Source organism: Pomacea canaliculata, linkage group LG9, assembly GCF_003073045.1.
Source record: "Pomacea canaliculata isolate SZHN2017 linkage group LG9, ASM307304v1, whole genome shotgun sequence".
In the NCBI taxonomy this organism is placed as follows: Eukaryota; Metazoa; Mollusca; class Gastropoda; order Architaenioglossa; family Ampullariidae; genus Pomacea; species Pomacea canaliculata.
In genome coordinates this window covers 16304958-16329736 of record NC_037598.1, presented here as the reverse complement: position 1 = coordinate 16329736, position 24779 = coordinate 16304958, and the positions used below count along the sequence as shown (strand labels likewise).

At 47.1% G+C, this 24779-nt stretch overlaps 1 protein-coding gene across 1 annotated transcript; it reads left to right on the top strand.

Annotated features, from left to right (window-relative positions):
* On the top strand, window positions 1-24327 carry LOC112572486 (testin-like). Its single transcript, XM_025252191.1, has 7 exons — window positions 1-635; window positions 8916-9001; window positions 10094-10328; window positions 16180-16407; window positions 20712-20924; window positions 21690-21848; window positions 22376-24327. The coding sequence occupies exons 1-7, from the start codon at window positions 597-599 to the stop codon at window positions 22604-22606; spliced, it is 1191 nt and encodes a 396-aa protein (XP_025107976.1). The 5' UTR covers window positions 1-596; the 3' UTR covers window positions 22607-24327.
* Window positions 24328-24779: the final 452 nt, after the last annotated feature.

Here is a 24779-nt window from a genome sequence, read left to right as displayed (position 1 = left end):
TGTGGGGGCTATGGGGGCCGGGCGTGGATGCTGCTGGAGGCCGGCCCGCTCGCCGCCAGCCCCGCTGCGGAAAGTTGTTGACGCCTGACGTTTGTTTGGGAGCCGTACTTGGCGCTCGTGCCGTCAGTTACAGACCTGCTGCCGTCACGGGAAGCGGTGCCGGAGGCCACGAGGCAAGTGAACACACAGGCGCCGCTGACGAGAGATGCTCGAGGCTGAAGCTCAACCTCAAAGGGTAGAGAGTACGAGGTGCTGAAGCTCTCCGTCAAAGGGTTTGTGCGGGGAGGACCTGCCTCGTGAAGCTCACGAGGGGTGACAGTAGTTCAGCGACAAGCACGTGGTGAACTCTGGAACCTACTGGGTAACCGTGGTGAGTGCCAGCCTTGCTCCATAGCAACCAGCGTGGCCGTCAACCAGCGAACTTGCTCAAGCACATGGCCGAGTGGTTAGGCGGCTGAAGCCAAGCGCGTGTACCAGCGACACATACGTCACTTCCGGCACTGACAGCAGGCACTTCAAGACGGTCCATCGTGTCTGTGACTGACAAGACACCTGCACATCACCTTCCCCCTCCACACACACCCTCCACCGCAGCCATGGACCACGTCCCCTCAGGTTACGTCACAGCGCATGCGGTAAGTACAACGTTTCTCACCTTCTGGTTGAGTAGGTCAGCTGACTGCACCCAGAAAACTGCGGAGGACGTATTTTGTTTATTTGTCACTCATCTCTCATTCTGTTTCTCTACCTACCTCCTCGTCTTCTAGCCTAGTCCAGCAACACCAACTCACACAGCAAACAGGACTATAAAGTGACATACTGGAGTGTGCAGAGCTACACAGGGGCATACAGGGGCACACAGGACTATGCAGGGGCACGTTTGGGTTTGTTTACAGTCCATTCTACCTAGATGGTTGGACTGAACACTGGTTGGAAGGCAAGGATTCTGACCCCAAAGCTTTCCATCCTCAGGAAGTTGTAGGCAATGAAGTGGCGACTGCCAGGAGAGGTGAAACTTTCTGATGTGTGAGAAGAAAAAAAACGATGTCGATGTACTGTTCACATACACTCAATGTACAGTTAACATACAGAGCTGTTTGTGACTTAATAACATGTGAAAAGCGCGATAGATGGAAAGAACATCATAATTACAGCCACATGAGATGGACAAAAGGACACAGTAGATGGAGACACTGAAGGCCGGCAGTCGGGAGGTGAGACACGAATGTCTGTGATAGAGAAGGACAGTCTGCTGTCATCTTCCTTTTACTAAACTTACACGTGGGTCGTAAACGCACAGCACCAGAGGTATCACATCGACTATTTTATTTATTTTACAAAAAAAAAATCATAAATGTTGTGTCAGTGGGTGTTTGTTTTTGTTTTGAGACAAGTTTGTGTAATTATGAGAACAGACTTGGCGTAGGTTGTCTTGTTTTTCTCTCGCCCCTCTGTCAGGCCGCCATTGTGTACACTGTCATGGTGAACACGGCCATGTTGTACACTGTCATTGTGTACACTGTCATACTGTTCATTGTCATGTTGTACACTGTCATGCCGTACACTGTCATACTTTGTAGTCCCTCTGTCAGGCCACCAGACTGTCATGCCACACACTCCCCAGCATCCCTCCCTGCTACAGACTGTCGCTGCTCCATCTCCCACTCAACCCTCTGCACCAAACGCTACTCCAGATTGTGAATGTATCCCACCCACCCTCACCTGCATCAGTCACTGCACTAAACTGTTGCTGGCGATGCACGTGCAACAGGAGGCAGCATCCAGCCGCGGCCTTGAACAATGCGCACCTGAAGTGTTGCATTTATTAAACCACACCCACACCTCCTACACCTCCTTCCCCTCCACTTCACTGCTGACAACTGTGCTTAGCCAGGCGTGAAGTAGCGGAAGTGTCACTTCCACCAGCAACTGCAGCTTTTCTCACAGCCTCAAACACACTCGCAGAGTGCGCCACGTGCATGCGGCAGTCTCTCATCCTCCTGGGTTAAGCAGTCGGGTTATCTCGGGTGTTCAACGCCCCGCTGACTGCAGTTATAAACTGTTACGCACCTGGTCTCCCCCGCAACATGTTGCGTGATATTTATGTGAACAGTCAGTTTTGTGGAGCTTCCGACAGCTGCTTTACAATCTGTCTTCCGACAGTAACTGTCTGTCTGTTGCTGTTTATCTTCGTGGGTGCGACAGACAGTTATTGTGTAACTGGGTGCTAGTCATTATTGTAAACGTGTATGACACAGGGTACAGCGTCCCTCAGCTTATTATTGTCGATTTTCTGACAGTTGTGAGCAGCCAGACCGGGTGGATACCCTGCTGTAAGGGGGACTAGAGTGGGGGGCGGGCAACATCAACGGTTTCTGTAGTCACGTGGGAAGCCGTGGGCGAGGGGCGGTGCCAGACATCTGCTGCAAGTGCCGGACGTTGTAGTCGCCAGGACAATCGCTGTCGCACTCTGTTTCCTGCAGGAGCTGCACGGGGAGCTGTCTTCAGCTGCACTTGGCGTGGGTGGCGCGTGCGTTTTGTGTTACCGTGAGTGTAGGGAGGGGGAGAGGAGGCGATGGGAGGAGCACGTTCTCAATGCTGCTGTCTGCGTCTGACGGGAGAGACTGTAGGGCTTGCTCACACTTTAAACTTGTCTGCTTTTGAGATCAGCCCACAGTTTTTTTATTTTTATTTTTTGGGTTTTGGGGTTTTTTTTTTTTCGCCTAGATTGTTCGAAGTTTTTCGCCCTTTGATTGTTCGCAGTCCTCATCAGGCTCGTTTTCTGTTTTCTGTAAAAATAAGTAACGCGCAGGCAGACGCGGGAGTCGCACCATCACCTGTGGACGTGGCAAAATTAGCAACAGAAACAACATTCGGGAAAACTTCAGAAAATACAAGACTGTAGGTCGCAGGTCAAAGGGCATGGAGAAGGGTACAAGTCTTAAAACTGGAATCTCTCGAGGACTTGTCACATGTACCACAAAGGGCTCCCCGACAACACGGACACTCTACTCCAGTGTGTTAATATTCATGTTGATGTTGATGTTAGCAGTCGGATGGACAAACTGTGGGGTAGGGGAAACAAAAGTGATCTTCAACAAAATGCTCTCTTTGCCAGAAGCAATAAAATTAAACATCATGAATTCCATGACTGAGGATCTCAAGCCCGAACAAGCGCAGTTTGAAGACGACCGGCAGGAAAATTCTGTGCGAAAAAACTAGAAAGACCAGACGAAAATAATTTTACAGTGAGAAACATGAGAAAGTAGTCTTTGCGTTTTGGTTTCGAGTATTCCTGCGTTACTGAGCAACAACCTCCGTCTCCCCTCGTGACCCAGAGCAAGCTTCCGATACCCAGACATTGAACTACATCACTTGATGACAGGATCTGTCTAAATGTATATTATAGTAATAATAATCATAGATTATACAGCGCATTTTCCTGCAGACGCAAGGTGGGTGCTCGGGACAGAGGTCAGGAGGGAATGAGGCCGTGCGATCACGGACGTGTGTATAGGTGGACTGCTGTCTGTCTGCCGAGACCAACACTTAGCCTCTTGCGAAGTTCTCTGTGTTAGTCTCGGCGAGCTTAAACAAAGAATGTGAATAAACCGGAAGCTTTGTACACTCCTGCCTCGTTTTAGTAGTTAATCTGAAATGTGAATAAACCGGAAGCTTTGTACACTCCTTTAGTAGTTAACTGGAAAAAAAAAATCGTCTGCCAGCAGTCCAGTAATACAAGTTCGTGGTGTGTTAGAGACGTACATCACAATCAATGACAACATACATATACACACAGTCAACATACACACACTCAATGTACAGTTACACACACACACACACACAGAGTTAACAATTCCAGGAACAGGAAGAACGCAGAGGTAGGAGTATGGTGGGGAAAGACCGGTTACGGTCGGTATTTCCCAAAGAGGTTCGAAGTCAAAACCGGAAAGCATGCACTTCCAGGCAAGTCCGGCCTCTTTGGATGAACGAGAACCTTACAACTCTCTCATCCTCTGTTAGATGCACTTTAATCATGATATTTTTCCTTCTAAAATCTTTCTGGCACACATTCAGACTAGTCCCATCCCCCTCTCCGATCTCTCTTGGGGCCGGCAGTTGGTGCGGGTGTTCAGTCAACATGTACCCAACGACATGTCAACATTTATACTTTCTAAAGTTGTACAAATTATACTTTGTGGATACAGGAAAGGAAACATTTTCTTTTTAAAAAAAATATTAAATAATTTACAAAACGTATCTCTAATAGACTTCGACATTATGGAACTATGGTGTCTGGTTTACTTGGACATTATCATGCTATGGAATGATCTCGTTCACTTGTGCCTTCTGTCCTGGGCTGAGAGGTTTCCATTCGATATTTCCACAACTCTGCTGGGACCGAGCAGATACACTCACAGAATATGTAACTCATGCTGAGTCATGCCGAGAAAAGGAAACTTTAATCCGTGAAAAGAAGCGAGAGTGAAACGCTGTCAATGCCAAGTAACCTTCGTGGTGCTCACCAGTCAGGGAGGGAAGCGGGAGGGTACGAGTGTCAGAAGTCAAAATTTGCGCAGTTTAAACAGAAGAGCGAGGTGTGGGTGAGAAGAGCGAGGTGTGGGTGAGAGGTACCCGGCTGTAGTCCGGACTCTGACGTCAGTGATGACAGTGAGCCCCCCGAGCCCCCCGAGCCCCCCGAGCCCCGCGCGCAGTGCTACAGTACATCGTGACTCAACCTCTGGAAACCTCGTTGAGACAGACATGATGAACTTCGACAACCGCGAGTGGAGCACGGAGAGGAAAACGAACAGGAACATAAAAGTAAGAGAGCTAGCGAGCGAGAGAAGAGGAAGGGAGGTTGAGAGTTGGGGGGTGGGGAGGTAAAACAGAAAAAAATAGATAAAAGTGAAAAACGAGCAACAAAACCAAGTGAATCATCATCTGGTGAAACTTGTTTTTTCTTTTGTGTAGAATCTCTCCTACCTACTAAGCCATGATAGTTGTACGCGTTGCTGGCGGCTGTGATGAGTTTCGCAAGTGATGAAACTGCAGCAGCAGCAGATACGCCTCTCTTCCCTACATCCCGCCAGAGTTTCTCTCACTCCTCCTTTATTCCTCCATCCCATCATCCATTTTTCTTTGATTGTTCCGCCTCCTGCCTCCCTGTACAATGTTCACCTCTCTCTTGTTGGTTTTTGCTTTCAGTTATATTTAAAAACATCTCTTTGTTTTGTCTCCATCTCCATCAAGTGGTGTGTAAATAAAGCAGGGAGGGAAGCCTTCATGAGACAGCTGCGGCTGATTGCGTGCACGGGATGCGACCCCGAGCCACGGCTGCTGTATGGTGCGCGTGCATGGCGCTTTTTGTTCGCATGTCATTTAGATTTACTTCGGCTTTTGTGGGAAGTGCACCCCCTGGTAACCTGAAACTTCTTTTCCTTTCTTACTCCCTCTGCACTTTCCACAACTCTTTCTAAAGGCTGGCTGAGTGGTTCAACGGAACCCTATCCGATTGTAACACGTGTGCTTTTATGAGGCGCCACGTTGTGTCCCACAGATTATATTTTGTGTGTGTCTATTGTATGTCTGTATTGCAACATCTCTCAGCTTTGTGTGTTTATTGTACCAAGTATGTCTTGTCAACAACTATCTCTTTGTGTGCCTATGGATTCGTCATCCAAGCAGCGAGGATGGTGTGTTGAGGTTCGGATCTCTCCTCCCGCATATGATTTATTTTTTTTTTGCCTGCTTACTTAGAGGGACTAGCTCTCTCTGCTGCTGACCACCGCAAAACACAACAAACTATATTTACAAAGCAACAGATCGTAGCACACATCCCTCATCAAACGTCCATGCCCTGCGATAGGAAAGAAGCCCCTGACTACACTCCTGGCAGGGTAGAGTGTTCGGGTGTATGGAGATGCCTCGACATTCACTTTGAGAACGGCTTTTAAAGTGTCACAAACAAACAAACGAAACGAACGAACAAACAAACAAACAAACAAACAAACAAACAAACAAACAAACAAACAAACAAACAAACGAACGAACGAACGAACGAACGAACAAACAAACAAACAAACAAACAAACAAACGAACGAACGAACGAACGAACAAACAAACAAACAAACAAACAAACAAACAAACAAACAAACAAACAAACAAACGAGATTCGTCTCAGTTGCCTTGTACATAAAACATCGGAGACTGGACTTAGTCAGCTTGATTATCACAATTAGCTGTAGCGAGGTGAAATGTGATTACAATAAGAAATAAGGAGGTGAGACACGAGCACGAGGACCGTTGAGTAGCAGACAGCACAGTGAGAGGTTCGCATCTCGTGTTGACACACAAGCCAGAGACGAATGTAAACAACTTTCTTATCGGCAGTCAGGGCGTCAGGAGTCTTGTCTACCTGACAGGCCCTTGATGAGCAGCTTGTCACTCGGAGTGTCAGCCCGTGTCTTCCTGGAATGACACAGTTCACTGGCCACCTGCAGTCTGGCAGTTGAAAGATTCCTGGGGACATGCGCTATGTAAATTATTAATAATAAATAATACAGAGAGCTAGTCCCCTCCAGCCGGTCAGGCGAAGGAACATCAGTCCCCATACTATTTACAACGATTAAAATATTGTTCTCGAATGCGGCTGCTGGACATCAACCTGCTGTGTCTCGTTGTCCACCCCAGAAGACATCCTCTTCCATCGCTAATGACAGAGTGAGCATCCTCATCCGGGTGCTGTGACTACCCACACAACATGTCGGGTGTGCTTCTCGCCTCCACATCATGTTTGGCCATGTGCAAGTCAGGCTCGCCAAAGTGTTACTTACAGACCTGCAGCTTGTCACAACATATCTATTGAGTTGTTTACACTGTGTCTGGCACTTTCAAACAGTCAGTGCAGCATGCTGCCATCAACATCTTGCGACTCCCACAACGCGTAAACCAAACAGGCATTCGCAGTCTCCTCCTGTTTGGTCTTGTGGTTCTCCTCCATCTCTCTGTCTCTGTGTTTCAGCTCATGTGCCTGCGTGTGTGTGTTCCTGTCTCACACCTCATGAACTTTGTCAGACTGGTGCTACAAAGGCTTCATGTCTGGTCCGCTGGACATGTTGACATCGGTAAACAAGTTCTTGGTCATTATTAGGTCACACCGTTGATGTCCCTCCAGAGGCCAGTGTGACCCTCTCACCCGGGTGACCAACGTGTCACACTAAAGCCACCCATGTGGAGTAGTGGAATGTGTAGCTTCTGCAAGTCCTGCACGTTTGTTTGTTGTTGTTTGTTGGTTTTTTTTTTTCTTCTGGCCCCACGTGAGAGTTGCCGAAGGTGAGAGAAGATTCGCGGGCCGGGGGCCGTTATCACGGCCATACTCGATAGGCAGGCAAGCCGCTGTGAGGCCAGGCATCAACCAAGCATCACACAAGCATCAGCCAGAAACGCTGCGCCGTGCCGTTTGCGTGCAGCAGACGATAAGATCATCCAACTGTCTTCACGCTCAACGCTGACGACGAGGAGCACGTGCATGCATCCAGCTCAGCAAGTCACGTGACACGGCCATGCTTTCCTCCTCCTCCTTTTCTTCTCCGGGGACCTCGGTACTGAGTTCCCTCCCCATCCTCCTCCTCCTCCACACACACACAGAGCACTCATGATGCTGAGCGCTCACAGGGGGCTCACGTGAGGACACACTTGGGTCAGAGGTTATCAGCTTGACCAGCCTGTAAGAGGCTATTAAACAGCCTGGCCGGAAAGTATAGACTCTTATAGGCTCTTGACTAATCGTTCTGGGATGGATGCATATTGTAGTAAAAAAAAAATGAATCCAGTTTTAATACAATAATACAATTAATACAGTCTGCTTTATGATAAACACTCTTAACACCGACGGCCAAGCTGGAAGCTCACCACAAAAAAACTTGACAAAAGCATAAACTTCTTCAGAAGGGATGGAATCAAGGCAGAAACACTAATGGGGGTCAGAAGTCGAGGGCAACAAACTGGAGACAGTCCGCGGCTTTAATTAAATACTTGTACTTGAGATTAAATACCAACCTTTTTTTAAATAGCAACGTTTTTTTTCAGATATCAATAGATATAGGCGGTATAAAACCAACCTGTAAATTTCAGCCTCCAAAACCCATCCGTTAATTCATTTTAGAAAAGCCGCAAACCATTCAGGTGGATCTTTAATCGTCTTGGACCACCTAAACAGTTCGGAGGGCCGGGAAAATACAGAAGCCCACGCAAACTTAGTGATGATGGAATGGACAACAAATAAACACATAATGGAGTTCACTTGCCGAATGTATTGTGTAAAGTGAATCTGTTTGAATCCGCTCACAATAAAACTTTAAAACCAGCTTTTCCTTTGAAAGCCAGCCGCCCCACGATGGTCTCTAATGATTCCACGAGACATGTCAGCCGTGTTGTTTGTTATCTTTGTCTGTATTAGAATTTCACAGATTGCCGACTTCTAACTCTATTGTACTTGACAAATTCAATTTCAATCAAATTAACCCAGTCTGATTTGAAAGATGGAAATAAGTGCACTTCATATTTTGGCGAAGGCCGTACTTTGCCCACCCCTGCCTCACACGCAGGCTCAAAACAATTCCTCCCCACACCGCACACTGCAGCTGAGAAAAGTGAAGTTTGTCTTCACAGCAACAGTCGTTATCTCCTCATCTTCATCACACTCTGCAATAATGTCCAGCCATGTGTCTACATTTATATGGGAAATGTTTGACTGCAAACACAAAGTTTATTTCAGTGTGTGTGTGTGTGAGAGGGAGAGAGAGACGGGTGAGATAATTGCATGAAACCACCAGGCAAGTGTTTGTGTGTTTGTGTGTTTGTGTACACGTGCTCACGTGACATTACTCTCGCCATGCGCCTGGCTGTTGCAGAAACAAAGCAAGATGGGTGCCAGCAGTGGTCCCCGCTGCCTCAAGTGTATTGACGGGTGTCCGGGCCTTGACCTCCACTACTTCCGGTAATCAGCAGCACTGCACACCGCCTTCAGCAACACACACACACACACCCACAGACACACGCACACACGCACTCAGCTCCACTGAACAGCCCTCACGTCATCCCCATCGCCTGTCATACTTACCTTCAATTTATGTCTGGCTCTCCCCCAGCTAAGGGGTGTGCGGGTAGCGGGGTGGGGAGGCAACAGTCGGCTCGGTGCTGCCATCTGGAGCAGAAATGTCAGACGAAAGCTAAAAGCCAAATGAAATTTGTTTTTTTGGAAAGCTTTCAGATGTCATCATCATCTTTATCGCAGTCATCGTCATCATCATTTATTTTATTTATTATTGCCACTGATTATTTTATTTCCAAGATTATCTATGTTGGCTTTAAATATTAAAAATACAAAGTTCGTTTATCTGTAATGCACTTGGAATAGCGACTGTGACGATGATACGAGATGTGCCCATGGTTGTACTTGCTGGCGGTGATGGTGTCGGTGGTGGTGTCGCTGCTGTAGAGCACTGATGGCGGCACTCCAAGTTCACTTTGCCTAACTCGTTGCACCTGAATCTCATTTTGTTTTGCTGGCGAGTTCAAGGCCCTGGTAATGCAGGCAACAGTTTAAAGGATGGCTTGTTTGCTGGTGTCTTGAGGAGCTGAGAGATCTGTAGAATGATAAATATTATTCTGTCTAGTCACATTCATGCTGCCTACAATGATTTCATTATTTCACAACAGTAGATGACTGCATAGTCTTGGCGATTATTCTCACACAATTAACTAAATTAGTACTTTTACAATTATTTAAAACCAGACTGAAAAGCTCCCGAAGTCGCCATGAAGTATTCTCTTGACTAACTCTTGTTCGATGAATATTTTCAGAGATATTTCTTTGCCGGTCAATCTGCACAAATCACACTTATTAACAAGTGATGTTATGATTAATATCAATCATCATCATCAATCATCATCATCATCAAAGTGTGGCACGGAGCACAATGAGTGTCAACGTGTGGTGAGGGAAAGTGGGTGTGTCCATTGTAGTCCCTCTCTCTCTGACACACGTTTGTAAGATTTCTGACCATTAGGGATAACAATTATTTTCCAGCAAAGTCTGCAAGAACTGCCGGTGTCCTCAGGAGGACCATGACCTGCCGTCCTCCGATGACATGGACTTCCGGCCCATCAGCCTCCTCTTCGATACCACAATGACGTCACGCGATGGCAAGGCCGACTGGATGGCGCGGCTAGAGAAGCTCAGCATCCACGACCCGGGAGGTCTGGCCCAGATGTGCTCACCGCAGAATGATGTTGTCATCTCCAGGCTCATCAGTGAGAATATGGTAGGTCTGGTGTTGCCAAAAAATTATCTCGGCTGAAGATGCATTCCGAAAAAAAACCTCTCAAATAGAATTGTTATAGCACTTGGCAAACTCTCTCTCTCAATCCCACACACACACACATTCTCTCTCCACCGACATTCAATTTAAATCCGTCTATCAGTTGCTGGTTCGTGAATAGGAGTGTGAGGGAATTAGTGTTTTACTCCGAGCCAGCAGCTAAGACTATATCATGGCAAAACAGCAGAAAAAAAAAATAGCGTGTCCGAGACGAGATCTGAACCCACGACAACCAATACTCGTACACTTGACACAGATAGACGTGTACACAGATACACGCCAACTGCTACACAGGTAAACATAAACCTGTTCACATGCTGGATAGGCTACGCTGAATGGTACTTTGAGATATGAACATGAAAAATGGCGTGGTGTGATGAGGAATGGGTGATTCTCAGAGATTACCGGGGTGAGCAGCCGGTAGCGAGACCGTTAAGTCAGGGCAGGGAGGGGAAGCGGGGTGGGCGAGGGCTGGGGCCACTCGCTGCAGGATGTCGGCGGGTCTTTCAAGGTGAATGCAAAAGCCAGAGACAAAACCCGGGTGCACACTGGGGTGCGTGGTATGATGCTTTTTCCCTCCGCTTACTCTCAATCCACTCTCCCTGCCACCCCGTGTGTGTGTGGATGTGTGTGTGTGGATTTGTACGTGTTTGTGAGGATGTGTATGTGTGTGAGGGGTGTGTGGGTGTGAGAGTGAGAGATCCCCAGTACCACGTAGTTGCGAGGCGATACAGCCTATCACTGTGTTCCTCATCAGCAGAACTTGTCATCGACACGAGAAGATGGAGGGGAAAGGTGAAAGCACTGCGCGAGAACTTAATGACAGCAATTAATGCAGCCCTCAACCCTGCCTTATAAAACATGTACAAGCTTTGTGCGAAACACGCACCCACATAAAGCCTTGTTGATAAAAAAAAGAGAGGATAAAATAGAGGTGATGGACTAAAGCAAAAAGCACCACAGGTGCAATTCTGAGCATCCCAGACTTTTTCTAATTTAAGACGAAAAACTTTCTGAGCACTTCCATTGCCTGATGTACGGAGGTGTCGCATTGCTTTCTCCTTTAACTTCAAACCTTTCCCTCCAGTGCATTGCAGCTTCTCGCCCCTTGACATGCTCTTTCCCCCTCCTATCGGTTTTTTTTCCAATTTTCTCTCTTTCGTTTTTGTGTTTAACGGTTCGGGTCACGCGAGAACCCCTGCGCTACCGGAGAGGACTTGGCAGAGAAGTCCTGGGGTGCAGCACCCCGAGAGTAGACAATGCATCGGCTTTGCAGACCATACCCGAGTGTGTAGATAATGGATGGATAGAGGGAAGGAAGCAGCCAGGAGCGGGCAAAAAGACATTTCTATCCCCGCTGTCATATATTTCATTGCTCCTCTGCTGAGCATTTCATCGCCGCGGAGCTCAAGAACGTTTCGCAGGTTGACTTCCCTCAGCTGAACCAGTGCAACCCGCAGTTCACCCCCCGACTTTTTGTTAGTGAAACCTGTGACATGCCTGTTACTTGTGGGTTAGGAGTTAAGTTATCGAACTGTTGGGTCACGTGCCTTTGCAGCCCCTGCCTGCCCCTAACTGTCTGACAAGACGCACGTGCTATGCGGGTGGCACGTGCACAATGCGACAGCCAGCCAGTGAATGGCGGCCCCATTTGGGTGAGATCACACATACCTGGGTGAGATCACACATACCTGGGTACAGGTACAGTTACTCTCGTGCGAGGTTTGGCGAATAACGCACATTGCTGCAGCTCTAACAACCTCGGGCACAGACAAGCCATCCCACCCCATCCAGCAGGGGGTGCTCGAGGCTGTCTGGTTGAGTAAAATACTTGCCGACATTTGATGAGCTTTCACACCCGCAATGTACTCTTGACTGTTGGAACTACACCTGGCTATGCCCACGTGCTGCTGCCCACACGCTAAGATGTTAAGTCCAATGTCCTAAGATGTTAACTGCCAACTCAGTCAAAACGTGGATGACCGTGAACACAGAACAGATGATAAGTCAGTCCGTTGGATGTATTTCGAGTCCGGAGCCTCGCGACCATCAAGTCAGCCAGCAGCAGCAGCAGCAGCGGCCTGGGCAGTGACAGCCCTGACTGCATGCGACATTGATGGCGGCGACTACGAGCTGCACGTGCCCCGGGGCAGCCAGGCGTCTGGAGAGACTGCACGCGCATCCTGACGTGCGTGCGCTGCTGGCCACGCGATAAGAGCGGCGCTATCTCCAGCAGCTGGCGTGTTTACTCTCGGCAACGTTGCTGAGGTTATCATTGCTACAACCCATTAACCTCGTCAGCCATAAAGTAGCTCTTTTATGAAAGACACACTGAGCATTCAGGTCATTCCTGCCCTCCTCCGTGACTTGACGTTCCTGGCACGCCAGCAATATGTTCGCCGTCACGTCAGGCTCCACTGCACGTGCAGCGCGCTCACCTTCAGTAACACGGTCAGGGGTGCGAGCCAGGACGTCACAGGCAGTATAAAGGGGTACTGTAGGATATTTCATTAAAGGGGTACTTTACAGCTTGTTGTATTGAAAGCAAGGACGTGATATGCAACATAATATTAGAGAGAGGAGCTGATCACCTTGTATTGGGAGGTGACATGGCTAAAGAAGATGTAGAGGAGCGTGAGGGAATGGATGTGAGGATGGAGCAGAGAGGTAAGAGGTAGATGAAGAGTAGATGAGAACAGGTTGGCCGTCCCGTGACGACAACGACTGTGGCGATGCTGCTGCCTGACAGATGGCGGTGCTAGGGCCCTGAGCGTCAGACGTCAGCGGTCGTGCCGAGGGCAAACGAGAGACGTTTCTTATCACACCCGCGTGTAAATGGCTTCATCTACCGACAATCATAGATGAGATCGCTGCTCCCAGGTTTTCCCTCTCACGCCTAACTCTCCCCCCCCTTTTCTAGAAGGTTCTCCCCTCACACACCTTTTTTTTTTCTTACGTAAGCGGTAGGGGATGGAAGGTGGGGAGGAGCACTGACACGTTTACATAAATATTGGAAACTGTCAGAGCAAGAAAACATCTGCGGCATCAGTGTTTGCTATCCCTATTAGGCCGATGGGCGATTACGATACTGAATCTTTTTACAAGCGGAAGCGAGGTTGGTTACTGGGTTTGCCAAGTTCAGGCAAGCGGAATAAGACACGCTTGAAGGAATGTATTAGCGCGATCGCTGTGGCCAGTCAGCTGACTCGACGAGTAAGATGCCTTCAGAAAGGAAAGAAAGATTAAACGTTAAAAAAATTTTTTTTTAAAGATCCGGCTGTTTCTTGGTGCATTCCTGGGACATGATGGCGATGAAGGAAAACTCGCGCAAGTGCGGGTGTAGCCAGGAGCGACGTCGTCTGCGTTAGAGTGTAGCGGAAGTGACGTTATCTGTGGAGCAGAAGTAACGGAAGTGACGTTATCGGTGGAGCAGGAGTAACGGAAGTGATGTCATCGGTGAAGCCGGAGTAATGGAGGCGACGCTGTAAACAGTGTAGTCGGGTGTCACGTGACACTGGTGTGTCAGGTCAGCGTGCCCATCAAAGTGTTGGGGATGACGTGGGTGTGGGGAGGATCGAGGAGAGCTGCCGTTCCCTGCCAGCCCCAACATTCGCGTGCAGTTTTATTCTGCGATTTTGTATCGGCTGCAGACAGATAAGGCCGGCGATGACATGCACGGGGTTACGGAGGAGTGGCAAGATGCCAGCATGGGGGCTGGTCTCACGCTTTGAAATCTCGCGAGACGAGCCGACACAAGTCTCACCTCACAGCAGACAGCACCGACTGACAAGCGGAACCTTGTACTCCTGATATCGCCCTCGAATTGAAAGCAGGAGCTCTCTCCTATTCTCTCTCTCTCACACATACTCACACACACACAAACTCTCACACACACACACTCACACTCACTCACACTCACTCACACTCACTCACACACACTCGCACACTCACATAGAGGGCGTGCTATGGAATCGTTGTTGCCTTGCACGTCCACCTCACATCCACCTTCAAACAAAGTGTGTTTGTTTGTGTTTAAAACTGAATAAGGCTGCACTAGACTCGAGTTTATCACAGGAATCACCTGGCTTTCTCAATACAGGTCACGTGAGATCCTGACAAGGCGGAGTCGGAGGAGTGTATATCAAAAGCCTGCCAAAAGTATCCCAAGATATTTCTTTGAACGCGGGTATCGCACGCAGGGGAGCGGGAGCCTGGGTGGCGTTTCCCACAGATCTTGTCGTCCTGGGCCCGGCCAACCGCCACTGCTCCCATGTGCTTATCGCCCTCAATAAATAGTATTTCGCTGCCGCCCACGGCATCAAAATGGGGGCTTGTTTGGCCTGGTGCATGCTGGGTGCAGCACGATGGACGGACGCTCTCCATGGAGGGAGAAAAAACTTCTCTCCATTTTTACACGCGGCATCCCTCAACATGGCCGACACATGAATGTGACTAAACCGGAAGTTTTGTAGTCTCATGCCTCGTTTTAGCAGTTAACAGAAAAAAAATCGTCTGCCAGCAGTCCAGGGATATTAGTTCCTGATTACATCAAAGAAAAAGCGGCCGTTAGAACGCGCGCATCCACGCACTCCCACGCACATCACGTGCTTTTCCGTTTTTAGTTCTCTTCGCACATGAATGATAAAAAGGTTTGTGATAACGTGTATATCAACAGTGGCGGGGCTGCTTTAACCAAGTAGCTCAGCCCAACAAAATATTTCAGTTATATTTGTAGCCACTCGCCCATCTTGAACATCGTGTATAGAAGAGGAAGTGACGTCTGTCCCTAGAGTATTCTCGACATCTCTGTCTCCCTTTCTTCGCAGCATAATGACTTCATAAAAGGTTTCGTCTGATTCTGTCAGAGGAAATCCAACTGCCATCTTTCAGATAAAGAAATAAGTGAAGTCTTCTCTCGTCACTCAAATAATATCCAACAGAATAACACTTTTTAACAATATACGACACAGTCTAACCTCCTCTCAACGGATGTGATCCTCCCCACCATCGGGGTTAAATATGCCAGCTTGGTCTATCACAACAATGGTTTATCCTGGAGGCGAATAGCTTTCTTTCTTTCACGAGTGTACAACAGTCTCCACTCTGTCTTAGCAGGTGCAGAACTACTTATTTTCGGGTATTGATGGCGCCAGCTTGGCGATGCTATCACAGAAACAAATTCTTTTCTTCTTCACACAACAACATTCTTCTGCCCTCCATTTTCTCCAAGGCTCTAACATGCTTCTCTCTCTCTCCCTCCAGTCTTTGTGACCTCATTCGTACACACCCCGTTACACTGACCTCATTCACGGACATGCAGTCATCTGATAGTCTGTCACATGAAAAGTGTAATGTAATTGTTGTTTTGTCAACACTGACCTACAGAGACCCCTAACGTGGGTTCCTCTCCTAGCCCTCGTTTTGATTATTTATTTTTCTCTTCCAAGTAAAAGTTTTCTTGTTCAACTTTTGACAAAAGATTATTCGCGATCATTTCTATCGTCTTAAAGGTTGGTGGGAAAATATAAATTTCGCGCAGCAGGGTAGGTAAAGGTAGTCACGTGACCGTGAGGTGGTACATCCCCTAGCTGTGACTTTCTTGTCACAAGACCTCACGCAGACCACGTGGACAGATACTTCGACCTCAACTCGCTGCTTTCACCTGTTGCCAATGAGGTTAAAACAGGGTTAAACAAGTTTCTGAAATTTGATTGTTAATTAATTAATTGATCGATAGTTTATAGATTACTACTCCAAGCCAGTCTTCACTTGACAATCCAGTGATGTGTTGCAGCGGTCCCAGAAGTACATCTCCATGTTGCCCGAGGACAAGCAGGAGTTCGCAGCACAGCTCAGACGACGACAACTGCAGCGACAACTGCCACTGCACGACCTGGACCCGCGGTTCTGCTCCAGTCTGGGCGAAAAGGAGGCCGCCAAGTACGACAAGTTCATCGACAAGCGGCGCAAGAAGGCGGCTGGCATCGGGCAGATCGGCGAGGTCTCCTCCACCGGCATCGTGGTGAGTATCCTTGGTGTCGTCCTGCGGCACACGTCGTATGCTTGACATGTTTCTTACACTTGGCCGACATCTATCCTGTGAGGACAGTCTTAGTTTCTTGTAAACTGTTCTTGGAGACATCAACGCTGAGACATTAATTTATCTTAGAGGCATGAACGGGTTGAACTCACTCTTGATCCCATCTTGACCTTCCCTCTGTTAAACTAACAGTTTGTTAAACTACAAGCTATCGGAACGATAACAATGGCGGGTTTGTGCATCTGTATTCTTTTGTGGCTTTGTTCTGTATTTTGTGGTGTTTATCAATATTGTGGATAGCACGTGCTTTTTATATGTCACAACTGATGCTTTGTTAACAACGCGGTCTGTTTGTTGACAGCCATTACACTGAACTACACTCACGTGTTGCAGTGAACAGCACTCTACAAGTGACGGGAGGAAGCATGGGGGATGCATGACGAGTACAATGGTTCCACTCCTGTCTGCATGATGTTGTTCCAAGCTTTACGAACTTGGGTTTAGTTTCTGCTTTGCCGGTACATAACATAATTTTAAAACAAAACGTGTCAGACAACGGTGATTTTTCATTCTTGGATAAAAACAAATATTTCGGGTGGGATGGTGGCGGCTCGACGGAGAGGAGAACAAGCTGCTCGGAACTCCTTGAGAGCGAACACCGAGGCCTTGAGCACTCGCTAATTATTAAGCACGTCTTGTTCCTCTGACAACTTCAAGTGGCTGGTCGTAAACCGTCATGGGCCGCGATGCACGCAGCCTTGTTCGCATCCTCCCCTACCTCCCCCTTGTCACGTGATGTCAGGTACAGCGACAGACGTAGCGGGTGCCGGCCACGGAGCGGTGCTGCGCAGCGCGTGCCGGGCAAGACGCACGACGGCCGACGTCTTCATGCCGCAGCAGGTGCAATCAGTCTTGTTTAGCACCTACAGCGGCTGTCACGCTTATCTCTCGGCCACAATTTGAAAAAAGAAAAGAAGACATAACTCGCCTTCCGTACACTTCGCTCGGTGGGGAACGCGCTTGAGCCGAGCTCGCGCTGTGAGTAGAACTCAAGTGTTGCCTTCCATCAGTCTCTCAACCGTAATTGCTAAGAAAAGATTGCAATGGGCTCTGCCCCCAGTTTTTGTGCGCAGTGACATCTGTTGTTTTTGTCGTCTGCCTCACCAGGCTAAAACGATGGAAGCTGATTGCTAGGAGGCTGCTTTAGCCTAACAACTGAACCGTTATTCTCAAACAGTATCTTATTTCACGAGCAGAGATTAGCACCAGATAGGGGCAGTGGTGCTGTGGGGGAGGATGCAGCAATATGGGTGTGTATTGTTGTTTGTATCGCAGAAACCTCCTCCACTCGCCGCCGTTGCAATCATTCAAACGTCAACGGAAGCAGAAAGAAATGCATCACTGAATCCAAATTGGGGTTGTTTGTTTGTTTGTTTTAATGACCTTAGTATAGGAAAGTAATTTCCCTAAATCACGAGAACAGAAGTTGTAGTAACAGAAGGGAATGTTCAACCAGCAGAAATGTTTCTCTGAGTTTTAAGCCTGTCCCCAGCAGGTCAAAGGGTCGGGTGTGTAGAAAGTCCACGAGGTTCACACAGATCCCGGATTTTCCCAGTTACCCGGATGAAAAGAGTACCGCAGATTCCAAATGTAAAGAGAAAAAAAAAACCCAAAAAAACAAAAAAAACCCAAAGTGAAAACGTGGGCAGGAGGAAGAACCTGGAAGATCGGTTGACGAGGGGCCGGAACGGCTGCCGTTCACATAACTTGAGGTAGCTGTGCAATCTCACTTGTTCATCAGTGGCAACGAGGAACCTTCTTGAAGGCTTTCTGGCTTCCTTGCATTTCCATACGCCTCTTTCTTCTGGCACTCTGACGTAGGTTTCATCGGCCGACGAAAGCTGCGCGCGCACGTGGCACGTGATTGAGATCTGGCCGTGAGTCATGTTGAGTTTTTTTTGGGGGGAAAGGGGGACGCCGTTACATTGGAAACCTCTCGCTACTTTATCTTCGTCTTGTTTTCCACCAGTTGACTTCTGCCCGTGCCAGCCCATCCTCGTTCCGCCAGGAAACCCCTCTTTCGGGCCCTCCCTCGACTCTGCCCTTACTCCCTGTAGACAATGTGAACTCACCCCGTGACTGGCCACGAAAAGTAGGAGCGTAAACTACAGGCGCGCGAGCAGCTGTTCGACTTGCTGCATTCCCTCCTGCTGCAAATACCTTCTTCCCATCCCCTCCATGTTCAATCGCTCTCACGGTCGAGTTTTAAAAAGCGAAAGAGGAGCAAGTGACCTTATTGTTGGTGGAGGTCAGCGGGGGGAGCTACTGCTGCCAGGCGCCAACAGAAGCAGTTGTCTCCCTCCGAGGAGCAGACCACCGCGGAGATGATGTGTGTCGGCACGATCTTCGCCCTCGGCTGAACTCTCGTCACTCACACAGTAAATCACAAGCCCTACCCCAGTCCGCCCTCACGTAGTAAACTAGACGCGAAAGCAGGCAGTCCACACACACACACGCACGCGTGTATGACACACGAGAGGAAGAAGAACGTAAACTTCACCCTTGCACCACAGATGCTAATAGGTTGACAGTAATATTAGGTTCTCTATGGCGGTCGAGTAGATCGGATGACAAGAGCAGTAAATATTTTAGTCAGAGTGCGCCAGCGAGGCCAATGAAATTAGCTTGTGGAGGGAAAAAACTGATTAGGCGATAATTGTTATGTTTATGTGAACCTTGTCTACAGCAGAAATCTCGGGTGCAGATCAGCCGTTGGAAAAGGTGAGGTGGGGGTGGGCGGAGGAGCTTCCGAGCCGTTTATTCGTCCAGCGCCGTCGTCGGTGACGTAAATGAGCCGGCGTGAGTTGCGCTTACTCGGCTGCTGGAGGAGACCAAACTTCCCTTTTCCAACTCCCAACACAACAGCGCCAGCACTTTAAGGCCGGTCTTGTTACATCAGATGTCTGATGTCTTTCTTAAAAAAATAACTCTGAAAGTAATAAAGAGTTTTTGGCCTAGTGTGGCTTCCAATCGTATCTAAACAACTCCCTCCGCTCCAAAAAACACACACATACGCACACCAGACTATCGCACCCGTCTTTAAGGACAGCCCTGAAATCAGATTAACAGCCCCTGACGACATGTACACGATTAGCTGCCTCGTTTGAAGCCTTGATGATCGCGTATCACGAGTTTCGTCTGCTTCTCTCTCTCTACCTCTCTCTCCGGCCTCACGAGTCTCGTGGACAAGGCAGGGCTTGACGACAGTAGTCTTGGCAACATCGGGTCACCATCGCGCAGAATAAAGTTGACCAAGCGCCGCGCTGTGCTGGCTGAGAGGATAGGTCATGAAATGTCATGTCGTTTCGGGAAGTACCCGGATGACGAGAGAATCTGGGCTCTCTTGGCTTCTGAACGTCACTCGGGTGAACCCCAAGCATGTTGAATGACCATCGCATGAACTCGCTTGCAAGCAAGCTGAAAGCAACTTAAATGGACACTTCTCAGTAGACGATTTCTCTTGCACGCTAAATACTGATGAACTCGTTTTTAGAAAGTCAGATCGACGCCATGCATGCTTACTGCTTTACTCACAGCAGCCCTTCAGTCAAATTCCGAGAGGCAGAATACTGATCTCACGACCTGAGATATTGCAATTTAAAATTACAAAATACTGCAATTTAAAATTACAAAATACTGCAATTTAAAATTACAAAATACTGCAATTTAAAATTACAAAATACTGCAATTTAAAATTACAAAATACTGCAATTTAAAATTACAAAATAAAATGTAACTTCATCGCAGCCTGAAGCCCGGACCTATTACCAGCTCTTATCTACTCCTTAATCTGACAGGCTTCCAAAGATGAACATTCTCTCACAATAATTTAAGATGAGCCTTCTAAGCGATGCCCTACACGCTCTAAATATAACTGCTGCTTTTCGGGACACACCCACTTTGATATTCATCACCGAAGCACTCATGCCAAAAATTGTGTTGCACTCGCTTTCTTGCCTACACAGTACACATTTTGTCTCCATTAGTCATCATTATTCTCAGAGTTATCTCATGGTCAGCTACAGCAACTACTAAGTTATAATGAAATATAGACTAATTATATATTATTATCTCGTTATAACATAATTCTGATTTATTATTATTATTAATGTTTCTCTGAAACCACTCGGGAACGCTTTGTGATTTATCCGATGTGCTAGTTGTGAATGAATGTCACCATGCAGGTTTTCTTTTCATTTTTCCTTTCTTCATTTTTCGTGGACCAGAAATGCCACAACTGCAAGGTCAAGATGGAGTCCGGCTCACCAGCCGTGATTGCCGCCCGCCTGCCAGGAGAGTGCTGGCACCCGGGTTGTTTCACGTGCAGCACGTGCAGGCAGCTTCTGGTGGACAACATCTACTTCGGCCGGGACTCGCGCCTGTACTGTGGACGGCATTATGCAGATCAGTTGTACCCCAGGTGTTCTGCGTGTGATGAGGTAAGCACTGTGCAGATCAGTTGTACCCCAGGTGTTCTGTGAGTGATGAGGTAAGCACTGGGCAGATCAGTTGTACCTCAGGTGTTCTGCGTGTGATGAGGTAAGCACTGTGCAGATCAGTTGTACCCCAGGTGTTCTGCGTGTGATGAGGTAAGCACTGGGCAGATCAGTTGTACCCCAGGTGTTCTGCGAGTGATGAGGTAAGCACCGTGCAGATCAGTTGTACCTCAGGGGCGGTAGCTATGAAGCGAGGGCAAGGCGTTGCCTTCGATCAACATTGGGAACGATAGGACAAGGTCTTGTTTCTGAAGTTATAAAGCGGTGTCCAGACCCCGAAGATGTTTTTACCTAAGGAGTCGTAGTTATACAACAGTGGCAAAGATTCTCTGGAAGAAAGAAACATGAAGTTATATCCGCGGGGTGTGGGCATACCATTGTAACTACGAAAACAAGACGCCTTTCCTTGACTTTCACATTCTGCCCTGGTGAAACGACTTACCCTCGCTTGATAACTACGGCCCCATGTGTTCAGCGCTTAACAAGGTTGGCTTTGTTATAAAACTCGTTTCACATTTTGACTTAGAGCTTTGTATCTACATAAATGCTCTTTGCCTTATTTTGCGGTGTTTTTACACAGGCTAAGCGAAATGGTAGATATCTTCGACATACTGAAGTCTGTAACAATAGCTTCAAACGCAAAATAAAGAACAACTATACAGGGATGGAAAAAAAAAGATTATTTGTGCACTCTCTCTGACCTTGCAGATCATATTCGCGCGTGAATACACACAAGCTGAAGGCCGCTCGTGGCACGTGCACCACTTCTGCTGCTGGAGCTGTGACAGTCCTCTGGCAGGACAGCGATACATTGCCAAGGATGATAACCCATACTGTATGGTGTGTTTCGACAAACTATACAGCAAGGTACTAAGGAGTGTTTTGTGTCTAATTTTTAACAAAACCTACATAATAGTCGACAGAATCTTGGACATCACTTCATCGAAGCTGACATACTATGTTCAGGATAATAAAGTTTAAACATTTTACACGATATTCCGAGTGATCTATTCTGAGAATAGAGACAAGACGAAAACGATCAGTAGCAAACTGTCGCGTTACATTCATTGTTAAATTTATACATTGTACCAGTATTGTTTATTATTGTAATTTAATGTAATGACCTAATACTAGTGTAAATAAATGCTATGTACAGGTGTGCAGTACCTGCCAGCGACCAGTATATATTATTGTGATGTAATGAACTAATGTTAGTGTAAATAAATGTGTGTACAGGTGTGCAGTAGCTGCCAGCGACCAGTATTATATATTACTGTGATGTAATGAACTAATGTTAGTGTAAATGTGTGTACAGGTGTGCAGTACCTGCCAGCGACCAGTATTGTATATTACTGTGATGTAATGAACTAATGTTAGTGTAAATGTGTGTACAGGTGTGCAGTACCTGCCAGCGACCTATCACAGACGACGCACCTGGCGTAACGCACGGTTCGCTGCACTGGCACGCATGCCCTCACTGTTTCTCGTGCCACGCGTGCGCCCGGGCACTGCTCAACCAGCCATTCATCCTGCGCAACGGCCGCCTGTACTGCTCCCAGGAGTGCAGCTATCGTCTTCACGGTTGTTCCCTCACAGCCTCCATTGCACGTCAGTACGCCACGTGATCGCTGCGCGCGGCTCCTTGTCGTCTGCTTCCGGTGTCCTAGTCAGCCATTCTCAGCGCCGAGAGCCGGCGTCACAACTGCTGTTCCTTGAGGAGTTCTTGAGCAAATTAGAGGAGTTAATGGCCACCCTCTTGTGAGTGCTGCCATCGCAGAGTAGTCCCACGTCTCATGTAACTGGTCTGTTAATGTCTCAATGTCTTGTATACCGATTTGTCGGGTGCTAGTCGACAGCAGCGATCGCAGTAGGCACGCATGATCCCAAACAAAACAAGTAGAAGTGGTTTTACCCCAAACAACACACAGTTAGTCAATAATTAGATCTTGTAAGGATTTTTGCGCTAATTGTGGGGTCTAAACGAGTCTAGGGGAGTATATACTAAACATTTTATCTTAAAATAGAAGTTGAACCTCAAGAAAGTTGAAGGAGAACACAATTTCAAAGCCCCGTTGATCCTGTATATCATGGCCAAGGCAGCAAGACATCCAAGTCCGGTGCTGTACAATAAAAGCAAGTACGTCAATAGCCCCACGTCGCAGGAAGAGTAAAGAGCACTGCAATCAAAGGTCATGGATGATGTGGATGGCGACCCCATTAGTAATAGAGACAAGAATAGCTATTTCCTCTCTCTCACAACACTCACTGTAAGGCTAAATACATGTACGTAATTCAGTTAACGTCCCCATAGCTATTTTCTGTTTTCTAACAGCTCTTTGAAACGAAAAACAAGAAAAAATAATGTGAAAGCGCTGCTCCAGCTATCGAAAGTTAAAACCAAAATAAAGCATTGGTCCAATGTTTCTCTTCCTTGTTTTTCCATAACTTGCATTTCGATCAGCAGTTTCATATTTATACAAAACGTTTAAGTGTACATCATGCAACAGTTGTCAGTCAGGTGACATTCGTGTTCCCATCCTCCATTACTGAAAACGATCTCGTAGCTAGGTCAGCCTCATATATAGCCCTAACACGCTGTTTACCACTTTTACTTACTAGAAAAATGGTGGAAAATGTTTGCGCGTGTTTGAAGAATAACGGAGGTGCTCTGTGAGAACTAACTCTGAATGTTTTAAATTGTATAAAACCTCTGGCATCATCTGCTGTCTTTGGATCATTGTCCCGATGTGAGGTCACTGTGACAGCGGTAGCATCATGCTGTAACGGTTACAACTTAAAAATTATAGACATCAACGATTTAGCGAGTTATGTAGAGACTTAGTGGTCTAGGTAGCTCACCACAATAGATGATGGCTTGTGTATCTGAGTGTGCGCCTGTTTGTTGGCACTCCTGCCATTTTGTACTTCTATCGAGACTCTTGACATTAAGGTCTATAGACACCCACGCCTTTTATTTAACTTCAGACCCTTTAGTGATGTGAACTTATTTTTTTTTTTTAAGGCATTGTGCCGATTGTTGAACTCGTGTCATACCTCGTATCTGTTTATGTGTTGAATCTAAGTTTTACCCATAATACGCCCAAGCTTAGTTTTTCTTTGTGACCAAAGCCAATATCGTTTTTCAGCCCTTGTTAAAATCAAGTCCTGTGATCCGACCTTTTCATACCCTTTCATTTCTGAATGACCTTGCATCCTTCATTTTCTACCAGTCTTTCTTGAGAAAAGGATTGAATGATTACCGCATATTTACTTTGTACTTTTATGGCAATTCACATAGAACTGGATTTGAGAATTATAGGACATTAAAATATACTGTGATTAGTTACTTGTTTTTGTTTAGCTACGTTCTTGCAGTGTGAAGTTTTAACTGAATCACACCACATTGAATACTTTGACATCATACTATGCTGAATACTTCAACTACATCACACCATACATAAGACTTTGGCTACAGCAGGCTGGCTTTGAATGTCCACTAAGCTACAAAGTTGTGCTATACTGCAAAGCATCTCAGGTGGCTGTCACCTGAGGACTAAAACAATTTCAAGGCAGGATTTCATTTATTGTAACCATTTTTTAAAAGATGTTTATTTCGCAACAACAAATATTTCAAAAGCAGCAGCAGCTATTGCTGCCTTGGAGGGAACAAGCACTCGTTCTCAAGATAACAAGACTGAGTGGCCATCTGAAGCAATCAAAACATTTGAAGTGTCACCTGCACAACACTAGATGACCAGCTAAACACAGTCTGCTTCATTCTCACGAGTGGTGATAAAC

What these genes read in the sequence shown, in the direction of transcription:
- LOC112572486 (XM_025252191.1), top strand. Translation starts at nt 597, where the DNA reads ATGGACCACGTCCCCTCAGGTTACGTCACAGCGCATGCG. An exon ending in CTTGACCTCCACTACTTCCG is followed by an intron (nt 9,002 to 10,093) that starts GTAATCAGCAGC and finishes ATTATTTTCCAG; the next exon opens with CAAAGTCTGCAAGAACTGCC. An exon ending in TCGACAAACTATACAGCAAG is followed by an intron (nt 21,849 to 22,375) that starts GTACTAAGGAGT and finishes ATGTGTGTACAG; the next exon opens with GTGTGCAGTACCTGCCAGCG.